The sequence below is a fragment of the Palaemon carinicauda genome, chromosome 3 (genome assembly GCF_036898095.1).
Source record: "Palaemon carinicauda isolate YSFRI2023 chromosome 3, ASM3689809v2, whole genome shotgun sequence".
NCBI classification, from domain to species: Eukaryota; Metazoa; Arthropoda; class Malacostraca; order Decapoda; family Palaemonidae; genus Palaemon; species Palaemon carinicauda.
In genome coordinates this window covers 129,551,076-129,569,051 of record NC_090727.1, presented here as the reverse complement: position 1 = coordinate 129,569,051, position 17,976 = coordinate 129,551,076, and the positions used below count along the sequence as shown (strand labels likewise).

At 36.8% G+C, this 17,976-nt stretch overlaps 1 protein-coding gene across 8 annotated transcripts; it reads left to right on the top strand.

Annotated features, from left to right (window-relative positions):
• Positions 1–254: 254 nt before the first annotated feature.
• Positions 255–16,347, top strand: LOC137638513 (longitudinals lacking protein, isoforms H/M/V-like). 8 transcript variants are annotated; one of them, XR_011044147.1, is made up of 7 exons: positions 255–391; positions 3,454–3,557; positions 5,310–6,035; positions 6,929–7,246; positions 8,969–9,103; positions 10,534–10,835; positions 13,600–13,736. XR_011044147.1 is itself a non-coding variant. In XM_068370623.1 (7 exons), exons 2-6 carry the CDS (start codon positions 3,477–3,479, stop codon positions 10,771–10,773), a joined length of 1,500 nt encoding a protein of 499 aa, XP_068226724.1. In that variant the 5' UTR covers positions 255–391; positions 3,454–3,476; the 3' UTR covers positions 13,600–13,724. The 8 variants fall into 8 exon arrangements, 4 of the variants coding, with proteins under 4 accessions (XP_068226724.1, XP_068226723.1, XP_068226726.1 ...); XR_011044145.1 differs by lacking the exon at positions 10,534–10,835 and adding an exon at positions 12,268–13,045 and having other exon boundaries at positions 13,600–13,724; XR_011044148.1 differs by lacking the exon at positions 13,600–13,736 and adding an exon at positions 12,268–12,406.
• Positions 16,348–17,976: the final 1,629 nt, after the last annotated feature.

Genomic DNA, 17,976 nt, shown 5'->3' with positions numbered 1-17,976 from the left:
TAGTTACAAGTTTTCTGATATAAATTTTGTAATAATTTTCCATTTTTGAGTATTTAACGACAATTGATTCTGGACAGTACGATGAACACAAGCTTTTTAAAAATGTAATTTCAGCAAGAAAATAAAATGTCCAAGTTATAGCACTAGAATATAAATTGGTAAAATATAGTTACAAGTTTTCTGATATAAATTTTGTAATAATTTTGTATTTTTGAGTATTTAACGACAATTTATTCTGGACAGTACGATGAACACAAGCTTCAAAGCCTAATCTTATTGCGTGGAATAATTTGACGAAACCAAACGTAAACAAAAGTCAATTTTAGGTTAATGACAGTTTTTCGATTAAGGATTATCTCTCACGACATGTGGTTAAGTCTGCAAGGATAAGGTAATTAACTGCTGGATAATAATTTATGAAATGTTATTTATTTATAAGTATACAGTTTTGAAATATATGAATAATAGCGTTGGTGTTATGACTAATCGAATTATTTTTTTTCTGAAATTGACATGACTTAAATTAGTCATGGTAAGGACATTATAAAGCAAACATTTATGTTGTTTAAGATTGGTTTTAAAACTGTAAATGATATTTTAACTCCTAGGGTTAAGCTAGGTTGGCTAGCCTTATTGGGGTGTATGTATGATAGCGGCCATCTATATGTATTATTACGTCTAACTTAGAATACGGCAGTATAATGGGGGGATAGCTTGGGGCCATTAGCCCTCCCCGTTAGATAAGTAAGTAAGGACACAGCTTGTAGGTTAGGTTAGGGAAAGTTTGTTAGTCGATGTCTATTTTTAATCCGCATCGTAGGACTGGCTGCTGATATACAAACGCTCTGGTTAAGCTAAGGTAGGCTAAACGTTTATTAAAACTAGCCTACTTGGCAAAATAATTGTGCATTTATCTGAATGTTAAATAAATGGCTAATATTTACTGTATTACTGTTTGTGGATGTATGTTTGATAGCTGTCACCTGTATGTGTGGTGACGGCTATGAAGGTAAACTAAGAATACGGACGCGTAAGGGGCTGCGCACGGGGCCGATAGCCCCGTTATGTAAGTAGTTGAGGACATAGCATGTTAGTTAGGTTAGGTGGTGTTCTTGTGTAGAGGTTTAGCAGACCAATGGACACGGTTTTTGTAGTACGGTGGCCACGAATAGCTAGAAAATGGGAAGAAATACACTTTTTTTTTGCACAAGGGACAATCTGGCCTCTGATATACAAAAGCTCCACTGTTTTACAATACATACCGTTTGCTATGGCAACTGCCGTTGATGTTATAGTGAAGTTTCATATGTAACCAATGGAGAAAGTAAGAGGGATTACTGGTTTATTTTTAGGTGTTTTACTGCCAATGACTTGGAAACTAGTATTTTACTGGTTATAATTACTGTATATAAAAGTTGCAATAAAAAAAAAAAAAATCAAAAGGGGAAAAAGTCCTACACCCCAGCCTGGGTAGTACAGTGGTAACACCTTTGAATAGCTTCGCAAGGCAGCAGATCTATGACAGCCTGGGACTGTGAGTTTAAGCATGTAGCTGGTGAGACTACTGTTGTTGCTTGGCACTATAGTTAGGATAGGGCTCTCCAGGTCAACGTACTGGTGCGCATCTCGTTAGATGATATTGGAACTGGAACCATACACCTTTACCATTTAGCCAAAGAAACTTTATGGTGTATTAATTGTGCAGATATGAAATCTTAGGACAAGATTTCAATCTTTGCCCTTCTTTGCGTGGAAACCTTTACTATTATGAAATTAAGTGCAGTACTGTATTAGACATTCATTATGGAATCAGGGGATAAGCTATAAATACACTGTGACTATTCAACATCCTTTATGCAAGTAGAATGCAATTGTAGAAGGATCTGAGGTATGTTGGCATTAGCTTATGACAATTAGTAAACTGAAATATGATTGCCTACTCATGCCAGGCAAGGTGTTCGGGCAGATCTCTTTCCCCGTGAAATACCTTATTGATCAGTATATTAAATCCTTCAGCCGTTTGTATAGATCTATGTCATGTTATGTTGATGGCATTCATGGAGTACCTATCATTTGTACCAAAGGTAACCAATGGTTTTTGGCTTTTTCTTTTTCAGTATACGGCTTTGTCCAAGTGATCACTCGGTACTATGTCTGCTGCTTTTATTGTTGCAATCCATGTTTGTGCTACTGATTTTTTGCAGTTCCTGATTATTTTGCAGCTGCTGTTGCACTAGGCTGTCATATGGTCAGTAGGAGAAGCCCCTATCGTTTCTCCTTCCACTGAAGCACTCAAAGTTTCTTTGTTGTCCTTGGACACTGCTGGAGGAAAGAGGGAGACTTAAAGTCTTCTCACAGGAAGTACCTCAAGACTTTGCGGGATCATAAACTTTTTCGTAGGGTTGATGTCAGGGCTTGCTCACTTGTTTAGAAGTGGTTCTTCGGATATGAAAGTCTGTTAATCCGTCTTCAGTCAGGTCTTCAGACTGAAAGGTATAGAGATATCCTCCTTGTTGGGGTTGTCCATGTACTGGAGGAGCATTGAGCACTCATTCCCATCCCTGGACTCTGGGTTCCAGAGTGGAATGCAGCTCGCAAACTCAGGTCTTGTACAAGTTTGTCATATCAGCCTTTGGAAAGTTTATCTGCTAGGGTTCTGACCCTCAAGACTTTTTTTTTTTTCTTTTTTCAAACCTTAGCATTGCCAAAGCGAGTATTAAAGATTTACACACACTCAGACAGAAGGAATTTGATCTCTTAGTTTTGTACCTGTCATTCGATGGCCTCAGGTTTGAGACCTTGGTGATTCCTTCCCTTCGAGTAATGACCAATAGGGATCAAGATAAGTTGGTTATATGTCCAGTGAGGCACTGTGGTGCTATCTGAAGAGAACTTGACAGCTCAGGCCTGGTTGTTGCAGACAAGAAGAAAGTTCTCAAGAACACCGTTTCTTTTTTTTACTTTTTGAGACAATCGAGGGAGTGCATGTATTGACCTACAAGAGGGCTGAATTTCCAGCTCTTGCAAGAGCTCTCAAAGTTGGTTATTAGATTATCAATAGCCTTCAGAAAGAACCTGTTAGCTATTTAGGAGACGAAGGCAGGGATCTGCGTATGCCAGACCACCTTCAACCCCTGTATTTGGGAAGTCCCCTTGATCTTCTTGGACACTTTTTCCTTGCTCCTGTGATGAACAGCCAGCCCATCTTCCTCTCATGACAGAAGGGCTCTAGTTCACCTACCACAGATTAACTAAAGTACTGTACGTATATTGTTACTAAATTTTTATACCTTTTCCAGTTTATGCCAAGAATAAACCTATATAAGAAACTTGTCTATGGATTTAGAAAAAGTAGAAATTAACTTAAGAATTTAATGAAAACCTCAGGAAAAAGGGTTTTGGTACTGTACAAGTTTAAATAGAATTTTTTTTTCATTTCATTTGGTTTTGCAGCAGCCGTGAAGCACGCCACCACAATGGGTGATGGGCTGTTGATGTTATCTTGGAAGAACCATAGCTCCACGTTCTCTCATCTCATATCATCTCTTAGAGAAAAGGTAAGTTTTGTAATCTTAAGTGAGGTTTGCAGTTTTGCAAATTAAATACCTGTACAGAACGTAATTTTGCTCGGTTCAATTACAGTACTAATCTCTATCTATCTACTTAGGCACTCCTCCCCTCCCAATTTGGGGGGTAGCAGATATAAAAAAAGAACAAAAGGGGCCTTTTTTTTTTTTTTTTTTCTTTTTTTTTTTTTTTTTTTTTTTTTTCTTAGCTCATCCCAGCCTGACAAGGGATTGAGTTGGTACTGCAAGTCTGCCACAGCCCACCCTTCCCCTTCATCCACCACAAATTAAGTTTCATATGCTGAATCCCTTACTGCTGCTACCTCAGTGGTCACCAAGGCTACCAGAGGAAGCAGCAGGACTTATCGGAACTGCATCACAATCGCTCTACATTCATTCCTATTTCTAACACGTTTTTTGTCCCTATCAAATCTAGCCGCCTCTCACCTAGAGCTTTCTTTCTTCCATCCATCTGCCCAAACTTTGGCATTCGTCTTGTACTTTCCTCATAACGCTTGCATTCATCACCTTCAGCAGAGCCATTTTCCATTCTCTCTACATGGCCAAACCACCTTAGCACATACATACCATTCTAGCTGCTTGGTTCCTAACCCTATGTAATCAAGATATACCAGTCATACTCCTCAGATACTTCATCTCAAACACATTCAATTTCTGTCTCCTGTCGCTTTCATTCCCCACAACTCCGATCCATACATCACAGTTGGTACAATCTCTTTCTCATACAGAACTTTCTCTACTTTCATTCCTATCTCTATATTCTTTATTGATCCCTTCACTGCCCCTAACACTTTACATCCTTCATTCGCTCTGATGTACATTTGCTTCCACATCTCCATTTGCAGCAACAACAAACCACAAATACTTTAACTGATCTACTTCCTCAAGCAACTCTCCATTCAACATAACATTCAACCTAGCTCCTACCTCCCTTCTCATGCACTTCATAACCTTACTCTTACCCACATTAACTCTTAACTTCTTTCTCTCACAAACCTTCCCAAACTCTGTCACTTATTGGCCCAGCTTCTCCTCTTAGTCTGCAATCAATACCATAACTGCAAACAATAACTGATTCACCTACCACTCATGATCATTCTCATCTATTGGTTTCAATCCTCGAACAAGCACTCAAGCATTCACCTCACTCGCAACTTCATCAACAAACAAATTGAAGAGCCATGGCGACATCACACATCCCTGTCTCGATCCCACTTTCACGGGAAACCACTCGCTTTATTTTGTATCGTAACACATGCTTTACTGCCTATTATGTATAAGCACTTCACTGCTTTTGCAACAATCTTCCACCACTTCCATATAACCTCATCACATTCCACATTGCTTCCCTATCAACTCTATCATACGCTTTCTCCAGATCCATAAATTCAACATATACCTCCTTACCTTTTGTTAAATATTTCTCGCTTAACTGTAAAGCTCTGATCCATACATCCCCTACCTCTTCTAAAACCACCCTACACTCCCACAATGCAATCTCAGTTACTAATAGTATAATTAAATAAGAACTTTATGAAATTTTAAACCTAAATAATTTCATAAACCTAAGAATGCAGGAAGTTTTAAAACTGCATTGCCTCATCATAGAATCAAAGTTTTAGCTGAAATTCAAATAAAGTACTGTACAGTACTTATTTGAATAACAGGATTACTTACAGAATTTATTATAGCATTTAGTAAAAGGTACTTTATGCTTTTCAGGATCAGTATACTGATGTAACTCTAGCATGTGATGGCAAGTTCTACCCTGCGCACAAAATAGTCTTGTCAGCTTGCAGTCAGTATTTTGAAGAAATGCTGCAGAACACCCCTTGCAAACATCCTATCATTGTCCTCAAGGATATTTTAGCAAGTGAGCTTGATGCCTTGCTGAACTACATGTATGTTGGGGAAGTAAGTGTTAGCCAGAATCATTTGACTGCTCTCATAAAAGCAGCCGAGTCCTTGCACATCAAAGGCCTCGCTGTCCCCGATGAATTGCCGACAAGTTACGCCAGGGAAAGCAGGGGCTTATCAAACCCCTTGTCTGATGAAAGAGTCAGTCCGCCCGCGAAGCGACAAAGACACAATGAGCTCGCGTCTCCACAGCGAGAATCTCACACGCCTCTAAACCGAACTCCCATTTCATCTCCGACCCTAGAGAGAGAAAGGAGGTGCTCGTCTTATGAGGATGAAGCTAGGTCCTACCCAGAGAGAGGAAGCAGATTACCTTCTCTCGAAAGTGAAAAGTCTCAATTAGAAAGTATGCCCCATCTCACTGTAAAAACGGAAACACCTTCGGTTCCTTCCTCTCCAGTATTACCAGGGAGCAAAGCCGTGGAACATTTAGGTAATCAGGGGATTACCCAGAACTCCCGTATTAGTCCTGGCGCCAATGATTCAAGAAGTCACAGCAACCAGAGTTATCAAAGTCAAGAGGGATTTGAAGTAAGTTTTTAGGATAAATTTATGATTGTGTTGTAGTGATTTGTATATTGCACATACGCTGTACAGTACAGTACCTATACTTGCAAGGTGCAGGTTACTTAACCCTTTTACCCCCAAAGGACGTACTGGTACGTTTCACAAAAGCCATCCCTTTACCCCCATGGACGTACCGGTACGTCCTTGCAAAAAAATGCTATAAAATTTTTTTTTTTCATATTTTTGATAATTTTTTGAAAAAATTCAGGCATTTTCCAAGAGAATGAGACCAACCTGACCTCTCTATGACAAAAATGAAGGCTGTTAGAGCAAAAAAAAAAAAATATATACTGCAAAATGTGCTGGGAAAAAAATAACCCCCTGGCCTGGGGGTTAAGGGTTGGAAATTTCCAAATAGCCTGGGGGTTAAAGGGTTAATATATAGAGTTAGCTGCTGGAAATATTCTATAGTTCTTTTCTCGGAAAAATCTTGGAATCTAAAGTTTAATGATTTTACGATAGGTCCTGTGGGTTTTGCTATTATCAAGTACGAAATTATATTTTCCTTGGGATAAGATTTTTATATAATTTAGCGATTATTAATTTATCAGCATATATTTATTTGTTCTCTTGCCAATGTAGATACTCATAACAGCTATTCCAAGAATACAGTACAGTACTCTGAGGGAACTTTATTGGATGATTTTCAGTAGAAAAGTTTATAGTCAAAATGTTGGAAGACATGTTTATTTTCATGACAGTACAGTAGTTTCATTCATTTTCCAGTTACCCTTTTTTTAGTAGACCTTGCACCAAATAATTGATAGAAGTTAATTTATCTGATAGTATCAGTTAGAACATAACTTTTTATAATGATACAAACGGAATATTTTTCTACATAAATCTTCAACTTCCAGCAAACACATTTTGAAGTAAAAGAGGAATACATGGAAAACGATACCGATAGACATGCACAAGATGTCAGTTTCTCGCCACCCGCTGTAGCTGTAACTGCGTCGTCTCCTTCGTTGCCGGGTGGACCACCACCAAATTCCTCTGCCTCTGGAACGACGACACTCTCTCCTACATCAGTGACTGGAAACCCAAGGCCAACCATTGATGGCAGTCATATCGAAGATCGCATACGTACGTTACTTTTCAATCCTCTCGAGAGAAGAGAAGCCTTGCACACGGAAGCAGGGTTTCATGGACCTGGTCCGTCTGGGTTGTTGGGTGTAAGTATTACATTGTGCCTTTAAAAAGTGTACAATAACTATATTTTAAGGACATTTAGTTTATCAGAAAGTATAGAACAAAAAGAATTTACTGTATTTTCTAATGATTTCCCTTTCCAAACAATCCTGCCCTAACTACCGTGGTTCTTCTGTCTTAGAATTATTTGTTAAAAAAATAACTTGAGATTATTTGTTTTCATCATTCAAAGTTGAGTGTAAGAGACTACTGGATAGATTAAGTAATAATGTTTCTATCAGGCAATGCTAATTATTAAGAAAATAAGGAATATGGCAATTTTGTCTTATTAAGACTCAAAAAGAATCTTTGAGATGTAGAAAAATGAGATCCACAACAGGGTCAGCAATTTTGTTAAATGTGTATGCAGAAAATTTTGTACTAAATCCAGGGGAAAAAGAGCAACATAGTAATTAGTTTATAGCTAAAGCATTACCTGATTCTATGTATAATATGCCATCTCTCAAACGGGCTTTTCTTCGTTGTCTTGAATGGATTGAGAAACTTTATCAAGAGGTTCACTTCCATGTTCCGTTTTGCTCCATTAACTATTTTTTGTACCACAAGTCTCATTCCTTCATATTTTTATTTTCTCTTTTTTTCTTTGTACTCTTTTGTGAAATCAGGATGGGAGATAACCATGAATGGAGACATTGCAAAGACCTGTAGTTTTCAATTGCTGGGGAATACACGATATCTCAGACGAAAATAGCTTTGAACCCGATGAAGACTTGTACTGTGTATGGAAGTACCAAGAGTAGGACCAGCAGGAAAAGGGAGTAGTTTAGAATTCAGGCTAAAATTGGGTAAGATGGAAGCTAATAAGGGGGTAAATTCAATTTTACACTTTTTTTTTATTAAGAATTCATAAATAACTGTACCTTTTATAGGTTTTGTCTTAATATAAAGACAATTACAACTTTTAATTTTGATCTGGTTGCTACTTCCTTCTTTTATAGATGTGCATTTGTCACTTAATTTGAAGATGGTGTCTTAACCCTTTTACCCCCAGGCTATTTGGAACTTTCCAACCCTTAACCCCCAGGGGTTATTTTTTTCAAGCACATTTTGCAGTATATACTGTATATATATTTTTTAAATTGCTCTAACAGCCTTAATTTTTGTCATAGAGAGGTCAGGTTGGTCTCATTCTCTTGGAAAATGCCTGAAATTTCTCAAAAAATTATCAAAAGTATGCAGAAAAAAAAGTAAATAGCAGTGTTTTGCAAGGACGTACCGGTTATTTTTTAGATACAAATTACTTTTAACTGATATTTGTCTCAAGAACACCAGTTTGTATTGAAATTTTGTTTCTTATAGTTCATGTAATGAATTGTCTGATTCAGGAAAGTCTCTCAAATGTTAAGGCTATTTTTGCAATTTTTATGCTTAAGTATTGCTTATAAACCTATTATACATGAAAGTTCATAACCATTAAATTTTATTTATCTAATCACAGCATTAGTAGGGGATTCCGCATTATGAAGCTTCATCTGTGGTGGATAATGTGGGAGGGTGGGCTGTGACACCCTAGCAGTACCAGCTGAACTCGGTTGAGTCCCTTGTTAGGCTGGGAGGAACGTAGAGAGTAGAGGTCCCCTTTTTGTTTTTGTTTCTTTGTTGATGTCGGCTACCCCCCAAAATTGGGGGAAGTGCCTTGGTATATGTATGTATGTATTTTGATCATATTTTTCTTTCTGTTCCAGAATGTTGGCTTGAATGTGAGAGAGGAGTTCAGAACAGAAGCAGAAAACTATAGTATGAAGACTCCAGACGTATACTCGGCCCAAGTTCCTGTGGTCGGGTCACATGTACAAGTTGGAGGTTCACGGGCACATCCAGTAAGCTATGATGTATAACATATTACATTAATTTGTATGGTAGCTTTATGATGGCATGTTTAGTCCTTTGGTGTACTGTACCACTTTGCCAACTTTTGCAGTCAAATTCTGTTTCAAATAACTTGAGTCTGCATAGCTCATTTCCTATGCAATCGTATAATTGGGTCTTATTTTTTATCTGCTGTTTGTCCCTCATCATGTACACATCTTTTGCAATCTTCCAAGTATTTTTGTTTTATGAAAGTTCAAATATAGTATTTCGTTACTGGTTATGTCAGGTTGGGACTTCTATATGACATCACAAAAGTTTATTTAGGTTTAATTTAGATATATTTATTCATCAACTATCCAAGGGGATTTTGGTTAGATAGTTATGTCAATAAAACAAGTCATACTTAGGACAGAATACAAAACCTTCTGGTATGACACTTTCCTCACATATCTGTCACATGAATCTCATAGTCTCCCTCTTTTACATTTGTATGTTTAGTGGGACATTTTTTGCTAATAAACTGCTTTAACTAACTAAAGAAATTGATATAATTTTACTGCAGTGGAGTGGATGTATCCGTTCATATCCCAATTGAAAAGTAATAAGTATCACCACTTGTTCTAAATGAGAAAACTGAAACTTGCCAGGAAGTGCTTATCCTTTTGCTGGTATTTGCTACACTATATCTATTAAGCCTGCTACTTACTATTGGGAATTCATTTAAGTATATTATAGATTGTAAACTAATCAAATTTAATGTTATCCCCTTATAAAGTAATAAAATTAAATGTTTTAACCTTGACACGATGTGTTAGACTCTTCAAACAAAAGACCTACATAAAGCAACGTCAATAAATATTAGAAGACATACTCAAGAACAATGAAAACTAATGAGTAATTGAAGTACGCCATGACAAATCAGTCGAGGAATAATGAATGAACGTGGTCAAGGCTCAAGTAACAAGCAGTGGGTTAAAGCATTTTAATTTCTGGCAGGAATTTTAGTACTCTTTTCTTGTCTTCTAACAGAAGATCTGTTTGCATGCTGTTGGCCTGTGGAATTCTAGAGTTTGAATAAGGTAGTACTGTGTTGTGTTTTTGATGAGACAATGAATGTTAGTATTGTATGTGCATTAAAAAGAAACTTAGTCTTTAACACAAATGCTAATTGTACCAGCTTTAAAACTCCACGTATTTATAAACGTGACCTATGTGTTTGGCTTATTTTTAGGTGTTTCTTTCAAACACCGTGAGGAAAATCTGTCCTTCATAAATTGTTCCATCACAGTAAAAGATTTTGGAGAAGCAGAATATTTCATTGGCTTCAATTCGAACAAAATAGCTTTAAGGAACACTAAAGAAAGCTTTCATTTTTTGAAAAGTCTTGAAAATCATTTAATTTTCATAAAACCTGAGACACGTTCATCCCTCTTGGCAGGTGATGAAGGGCCTCGATAATCAGGCGGGCAAGAAAAGTCCATACTCACCTCATAAGAAATTTCAGTGCACCTCCTGCGAGTACACGTGTGATCGGAAATCCTTCCTAGCCAAACACATAAGGATTCACACGGGAGAAAAGCCTTACGCCTGTCCTGTATGTCCCTATCGTTCCTCCCAGCGCTCAAACTTAAAGACCCACATATTTAGCAGACACCGAGACCCTTCACTGCAGCTTTAGGTTGGTCTAGGAGGGATGTATATAGTTTGCCTCAAGGAAGTGAAGTCGTGCTAAAACACAGGGTAAACGAGAAGATTTTTGTTGTTTCCATTTCCTTTTTTTTTTTTTTTAAGCTTTTCAGGTTTTTAGTAGCTGTACTGTAAAGATGAAATGTTTCTATGATTGAAAGTATTTTGTTGAATATTGAAACTAGTTTAAATACATAAAAGGATTCCTTTATGTTTGGGGGGTTTTGAAAATTTGCTGTGTAAGGATCTTGTCTAATATTGGAAGTACTGTAGATTCTAAAGGGAAGGAAATAGATTTCCCATAGCATGGAATGGTGCTTGTTGTTATTCTGTCATTCACGGATTGTTGTGTATGTGTTGCTCAGCTGTATAAAGAATGATCTGCTGCTTTCTAAAAAGATTAATTGCAGAAAGTGTAATTATTTTGGTAGCTGAAATATTGTTACGTCAAAAAATTTTTAATGGTAAATTGGTACTCTTTTGAGTTGACTTTCATGCTGAAATCAGTTAGATATAGAATCTGTCATAAAAGACTTATTTTGTTAGTAAAATATATCATTGATTTGAAAGCCATCAGTAAGATGTATAATGAGTCAAACTCAACAACATCAGGAAGTCTTTGGCAACTCAACAGCAATTTCTGGTCCCCCTGTCTCTTTTTAGCCTTCTTTCACACTGCCTTACCACAACATGAGCCCCATCCAGATCTACCGTACAGGTCTATGCTATAAGTGGCACCTTGCAGAGGGCTCTTAAGGTTCTTGGTAGTATTCATTCATCCTCAACTGTAACTTTCTCCTTTTTATTTTTCATTCATTCCTTTCTGTCTTGTGTTGTCAAAGTCTTCAAACCCCTTTATAATTTTTTTTTTTGTCTTTGCCTATCACCTGTTTGGAGAGTATTGCTGTAAATGCCCCCTTAATTTAAATAATCCTCTGTATTGGTTTGAGTTAACAAGTTTGAAAGCAGTGCAAATAGTTTTACTTTGCATAGCTCAAAATGTTATAGTAGTTTTTCTTTGGATGTTTATTAGTTTCTCCACTAATGGCTACAATGTAAACATTTTTATTTATGGGTAAATGTCAATAAACAGAGCTTCCAGAGAAGAAGCAATATAAACATAAGGTGAGTATAGAAATAAGAAATATTAAAATCCTGATTTTCATCCTATTACTAGTATAAAATCCTTGCTATATTTTTTTCAGGTAATTAAAAAATGTAGTAACTCAAATGCTGTAAAAAAGTACCGAATTTATATATGCTCTTGCATCTCTGCTCTCAATCATACATTTTTTCCTTATTTCTTATGAGAGAATTATTTACAATTAAGACTTAGAAATTTTTTTCCAGGTAGAATCAGAATTGTGAATCCATACGTTCGTTTCTTCGTACCATGTAATAAATGATGCTTTTGACCATAAAGTTCAGTAGAAGTTCTTGGGGACAAAATCCCCACATGACAGAATTTACTTTTCGTTCTTTTCAGACACGTGAGACTTGCTCTTTTCCGCAGAATAAAGGCAGTGATGGTGGGAATGATAGTAATAAGACTTCCGAGGCGCAGGATCCTCGTACGTTGTATCACTGTCCGTACTGTCGATATTCAAGCCAATTTCACGCATTATATGTCGAGCACCTCGCCACTCACACGGGAGAGAAGATGTTCTCTTGCACATACTGCTCTTACCGGTCTTTTCGTAAGAGTGTTGTCACAAAGCACATGAAAACACACCATGATTTCTAATTCAGTTCAAAGATCACAAAGTCTCTCTGGTGATAACAGACCACATTCCCAATGCCATGGCATCCCTTTGCACTTCTTTGGCTTCAAGATTATATTTGTTCATGGGATGTGTTGTATTATCAACATATGATATTTCAGTACTAAAGCAATAAAAGGGTATTGCAATAGAATGAAAAGAATGGTTCACTGTTATAAAATATCACCGCAAAAGTTATTTTTGTTTTAAGAAACTTCTGTTTGTAAGGGTTATTCATATTTTGTGAGAACTTATGAATTTTCTCATTTTTCTCTTGGGTACTGTAGTCATGTGCACATTTTGCTTCAAGTCATGAAAAGATTGTGCCTAAAACTTTTAACAAATATTTTTGATTTTATGTGTTGCTTAGAAAAAAACTAAGCCTTGAAATACTGAAGTTCCCTTGTCATGCATGACCTTGAAAATGAATTTGAAGTTTGAAAAGTTTAAGAATTGAACCAACAAGACTTGCTGTTCATACTCAATACTCCAGACTGTATTTGGGTAAGTTATTAAGCCAAATGTAAAATACAAAAGAGAAAGTTCAGAATCTAAAACGAATTAGCTACATTTAAGTTCTATTTTGTCTTTTCATCTGCATTTCTCTAAAGTTGTTTAGATATCTGTGGTTTGAGGGTTAATTGCATAATGGGTTTGATAAAAAAAAAAAGACCCTGACCATTACAGCTATGGAGTGTATGCAGTGGTATAGTATTTATCATCATCATCATCATCATCATTATCATCATCTCCTCCTACGCCTATTGACGCAAAGGGCCTCTGTTAGATTTCGCCAGTCATAGTATTTATAAGTGTGCTATAATAGTTCAACAATTATTCTTTTTCTGTTTCCTCAAAATCACATATGATGCACAATCTTTTATCACTTCTCATTAGAAATGATTCGATTTTTTTAGACGCAAAAAGAGCAAGTCTCACAGTTTTGTTTTACCATAAATCTGGAAATGTAGATTAGGTAAGACTACTAACACTGAATCTTTGAAATTTGTAAAAGACCATCTGGGCACACTTGGTGTTCATTGTATTTCTCATTTCAGAACTGTGAGGCTTGTAGCACAAAGAAGGTTCATCTGTGCTCTACCTGCTATTACTCCACCCCCTGGCACAGTGTGTTTGTGCGGCACATTCGCAAACACACGGGCGAAAAGCCCTTCTGTTGCCCCATTTGCCCTTTCCGATCTGGCTGGAAGAGCCACCTGGCGAGCCATATCAAGAAGAACCATACGTTTCAATAGCACACTGTTCCTGGTCAAACGCCAAGTTTCCCTTCCATCTCCCACTTTGCTTCATGCATTGGCTTGCCACCACACATCTTACCATCCTTGTATTTCCCTCTTTCTTATCTAAATTGTTTGGCAAAGGACGATGTAGAAAACTCGTGATTTTTATTTGTAGCTAAAGTATTATTGACACATTTGATGATTATTTCTTTACTCATTGGATAGTGCTATTTTATTCCTGTATTATTTTCTCACCCTTTTAAGTATCCTTACTGCATCTTGAATGAATTCACCTTCATTATTTCAGAATAGTAGTTGACTTCTTGGTGATTGTTACCTTCATTGTTGTATAAGTAGCATGAATGCTGTAGACCTTTGCTCGGCAGTTTCACTACTCGAATCTATATTCTTTTATATCAAGTACTTAATTATGTTTTGACTGTTTCTTTCATATTTATTGAAAACTCCTGGCTTTCTTTTATCACAGTCCAACTCTAGCTCAGTGGAAATCAAATTCCTATGCCTTTTACACCTGCAAAGTTTAGTGAGCATTTCTTTCAGTTGTGTAAAGTAGCCATAAATGTTATTTCACTGTCCAGGGCAATGGCGTAGAAGTAACGTAGCTTTTAACACGGCTGCTCCGAGCTGTCCTTACCTTGCATGCCTTACAGATAGATTATGATAAGAGAAATCCTTTCCAAGCAATTCCTCTGCTTATTCTTTATTTTATCATCTGTAGGAAAGTTCCATCAGCTTCCAAGACATTTTTCATGTAGGTTACAGTAGATGTTTTGTAGATATATTTTATAAAAAAAAAAAGATTCAAATCAAATTACCGTACGATAAAACCCTATTTGGTGTCGCATTAGTTTAGGATGTGTGAAGAGCTGTTCAGATATCAGTTGTTTATATGGATCCCCTTCCAGATATGGCATTTTGGAGGGTAGCTGTGAACTGTACAAGTTAGTCTTCACCATATCTTGTTAGAAGTGACAATTATATCCTTGATTCATCAAGTTGAGTGTACATAAACTTCTAGTCTCTAATCTTAGTGTAAATAAGCATATTTAACTTTATATTTTCATTATATAAACCACTTCCTCTGCTGTATTAGGATTATGCAAAATAACTCATGGAAACATTTGTGTACAGTTATATTGAGCTGGAAAGGTAAACATTACTTTAAGATAAACCACAAGATTAACTTTTTGTCTGGCTGGACTTTTGGTCAAACAAGATACTAAGCAAAACAGAACCTCACAACATACTTAGTGCCCTCTTGGTCCGACGAGATATCTCGGCAAAATGTCTGTCGACCATGTGTTCCAGAACCTGTTTCCTTTGATATGTACAATTGGACACGGGAAATCCTAGCACACCTCGTTATAAAGAAGTACACCCTGTCTCGCCCTTACTGTGTGGCGAGTTCCTGTTTCTCGCCCTGCCCACCACCTCTCCCTACACTAACTGTTTGGTTACTAACCGAGCAGAAAAGATGTGATGGGTGCACTCTTTGTGGCGAGACGTGCAAGGAACTCCTGTCTCCCACTGTTCGTTGCCAAGAAAATCAACCAGATTTATAAATAGTTTAATAGAATACAGTGTACTGTACTGTATTAAAACATATATGTATTCTATTAAGCTGAAAATCATAATAATACTGTATAAGAATAATGGTCTAGAACAATTAAGTACAAGTAATTCAGTTTTGTTAAGTGCACTTTGTATAATTGGTTAAGTACCACTTATAATTATAGCAACTTGCTTCTGTTTATTTAATGTAATATTGCAGTGGATTATATTTTAAATGAAAAATGGGAGAAACTATTTTGCCAAGTCTTAACTGTTAATAATATTAGTAAATATTGGTAGTTTCTGTGTTTGCTACCACTCAAACACATCATTGCCTATGCAAGCCATATACGAGCACAGTAATACAAAAAATATGGTTCAATATAGGAATTTTAACTTAATTAGTCCATAGACTTAAAGATTTATCCAAAAGGCTCGTCCACCTTTGGGAACCAGATGAATAGCTATATTTAACCCTTTTACCCCCAAAGGACATACTGGTACTTTTCACAAAACACATCCCTTTACCCCCATGGACGTACCGGTACGTCCCTGCAAAAAACTTCTATTTACAATTTTATTTTTATTTTTTTGATAATTTTTTGAGAAAATTCAGGCATTTTCCAAGAGAATGAGACCAACCTGACCTCTCTATGACAAAAATTAAGGTTGTTAGAGCAATTTGAAAAATATATACTGCAAAATGTGCTTGAATAAAAAATAACCCCTTGGGGGTTAAGGGTTGGAAATTTCCAAATAGCCTGGGGGTAAAAGGATTAAAAATTGTCACTCATATGCCACTGCTTTCCATGTCACAGGACTTCCAAGATGGTTTTAAATTTGGACAATTGATTGAATTAGTTGCTTCTTTGAAGGTAAGTTTCAAAATGATTTTATCAAATTGTTTAATTTCTGTGCTTTAATTAAAGTAATGTTTACTTTTTCATTTTATTTTAATTTAAAGATTCTTTTATAATAAAACTGTAAACCTGGCTTTGTGTTTGTCACACTGCATACCACCCTTTTCTATTACAGGTTCAAAGCTATTAGAAATTACATTGAATAATTTACTATTAGGAAAGCCTTTTTAATATTTTTGTTTTAAAGGCCATGTTGTATATCTAGTGTTGTTTAATGTTATTTCATTATGTGTAGGTTATGTATTTTGAAGAGAAACCAAGTAAGAAATTAGTATTGAGCTATATTTCAATTTTCATTAGAATATTTTTATTCATCGAGTGATTCCTATCTAGGTTGTCACACATGACATAACATATTCCTACACAGATATAAACCTTAGTCATTTAATAGGAGTGTGCCGTCAAAGAATCTGGAACCGTCTGTTGAAAATTAAAATGTGGCGATAGTAGCTACTGCCAAGTAGCGCTCAAGTCCCCACCCATCCTATAGTCCACTAAGCAGCAGCTTAGTTTTCATCGACTTTTTTAATCTTTCTCCTTTTCTTTTAGATAATTGTTGTTGCCAGATATTCGTTTGAGGGATATTTAAGAAAGGATTTGTTGCAGCTTCTTCAGTAAGTGTACCTATGGCAGTTGTCTGTGCAAACATGCCAATATTCACATTCTTTTTCCTGTTAAACAGCATTCCTGTTTATTCTCTCACTAGTGTGGCCTTGTGATAACAACAACAACAACAACCTAATCCTAAGGAGGTTGGCATTCCTTGGACACGCATGTGCTACGTCAGAGGAAGGAAGTTTTTGCGGCTGCCAAACGTGAAGGGTAGGGGCGACACCCATCATCTTACCTTCAGTGTCTTTCCTTTTCCTGAAAGATTTAAAGCATGTATCACCTGGTTGTACTGTCTCTTGAGAAGAGTTCCTGTGATCTCTCAACCTGTGGAAGCATTTTCATCAACCTGTACCACCCTAAAGAAGGCGAACTTAGTCACTCCTCTTCTGCCCCATCTTTGTTAAACATGCTTTGCTGCTAGTTCTAGAAGAATGTGTAGGAGACATCATCAAAGAAGGCCAGGAATTCCGATTGATAGTTGCTCAACAGACTTTAGTAAACACGGCTCTTTTAGGGGACAAGAAACATCTTGTCAAAGATGGAAGTCACTTCATTATTTACCGACTGGACGCTAGATACAGGTAAGCCTCACAATTGAACAACTTTTCTTGACAAAAAGTTTTGTTCAGAAGTGTATACCCCATCCTCGCAGATGAGGGGGATGATGGGAAAATAAATTCAAACCCATTTCTCATAAGTGACCTTAGATTCTTCCTGGAATATCTAACAGTCCCAGGTAGTGACCTAGCCTAACACCTACATCATCTTCATGTCCAGGAAGTTGACAGGAGTCATCCCTAATATTCTTGTACAGAACCAAAGTGCCTTGACATTTTCTGGGGAAAGTAAACCAGCCCTTTTGGTTCTAAGGACTTCCTCCTGTGGATGTATCTTATTAAAGTAGGTAGTAGGTTGGCCAGGGCACCAGCCACCCATTGAGATACTACCACTAGAGTTATGGAGTCTTTTACCTGGCCAGACAGATCATTTTCTCTGGTTACGGTTCATTTTCCCTTGCCTACACACATTCTCCTCTGTCCTTATACTCCTGACAACACAGATTACCAAACAATTCTTCTTCACCCAAGGG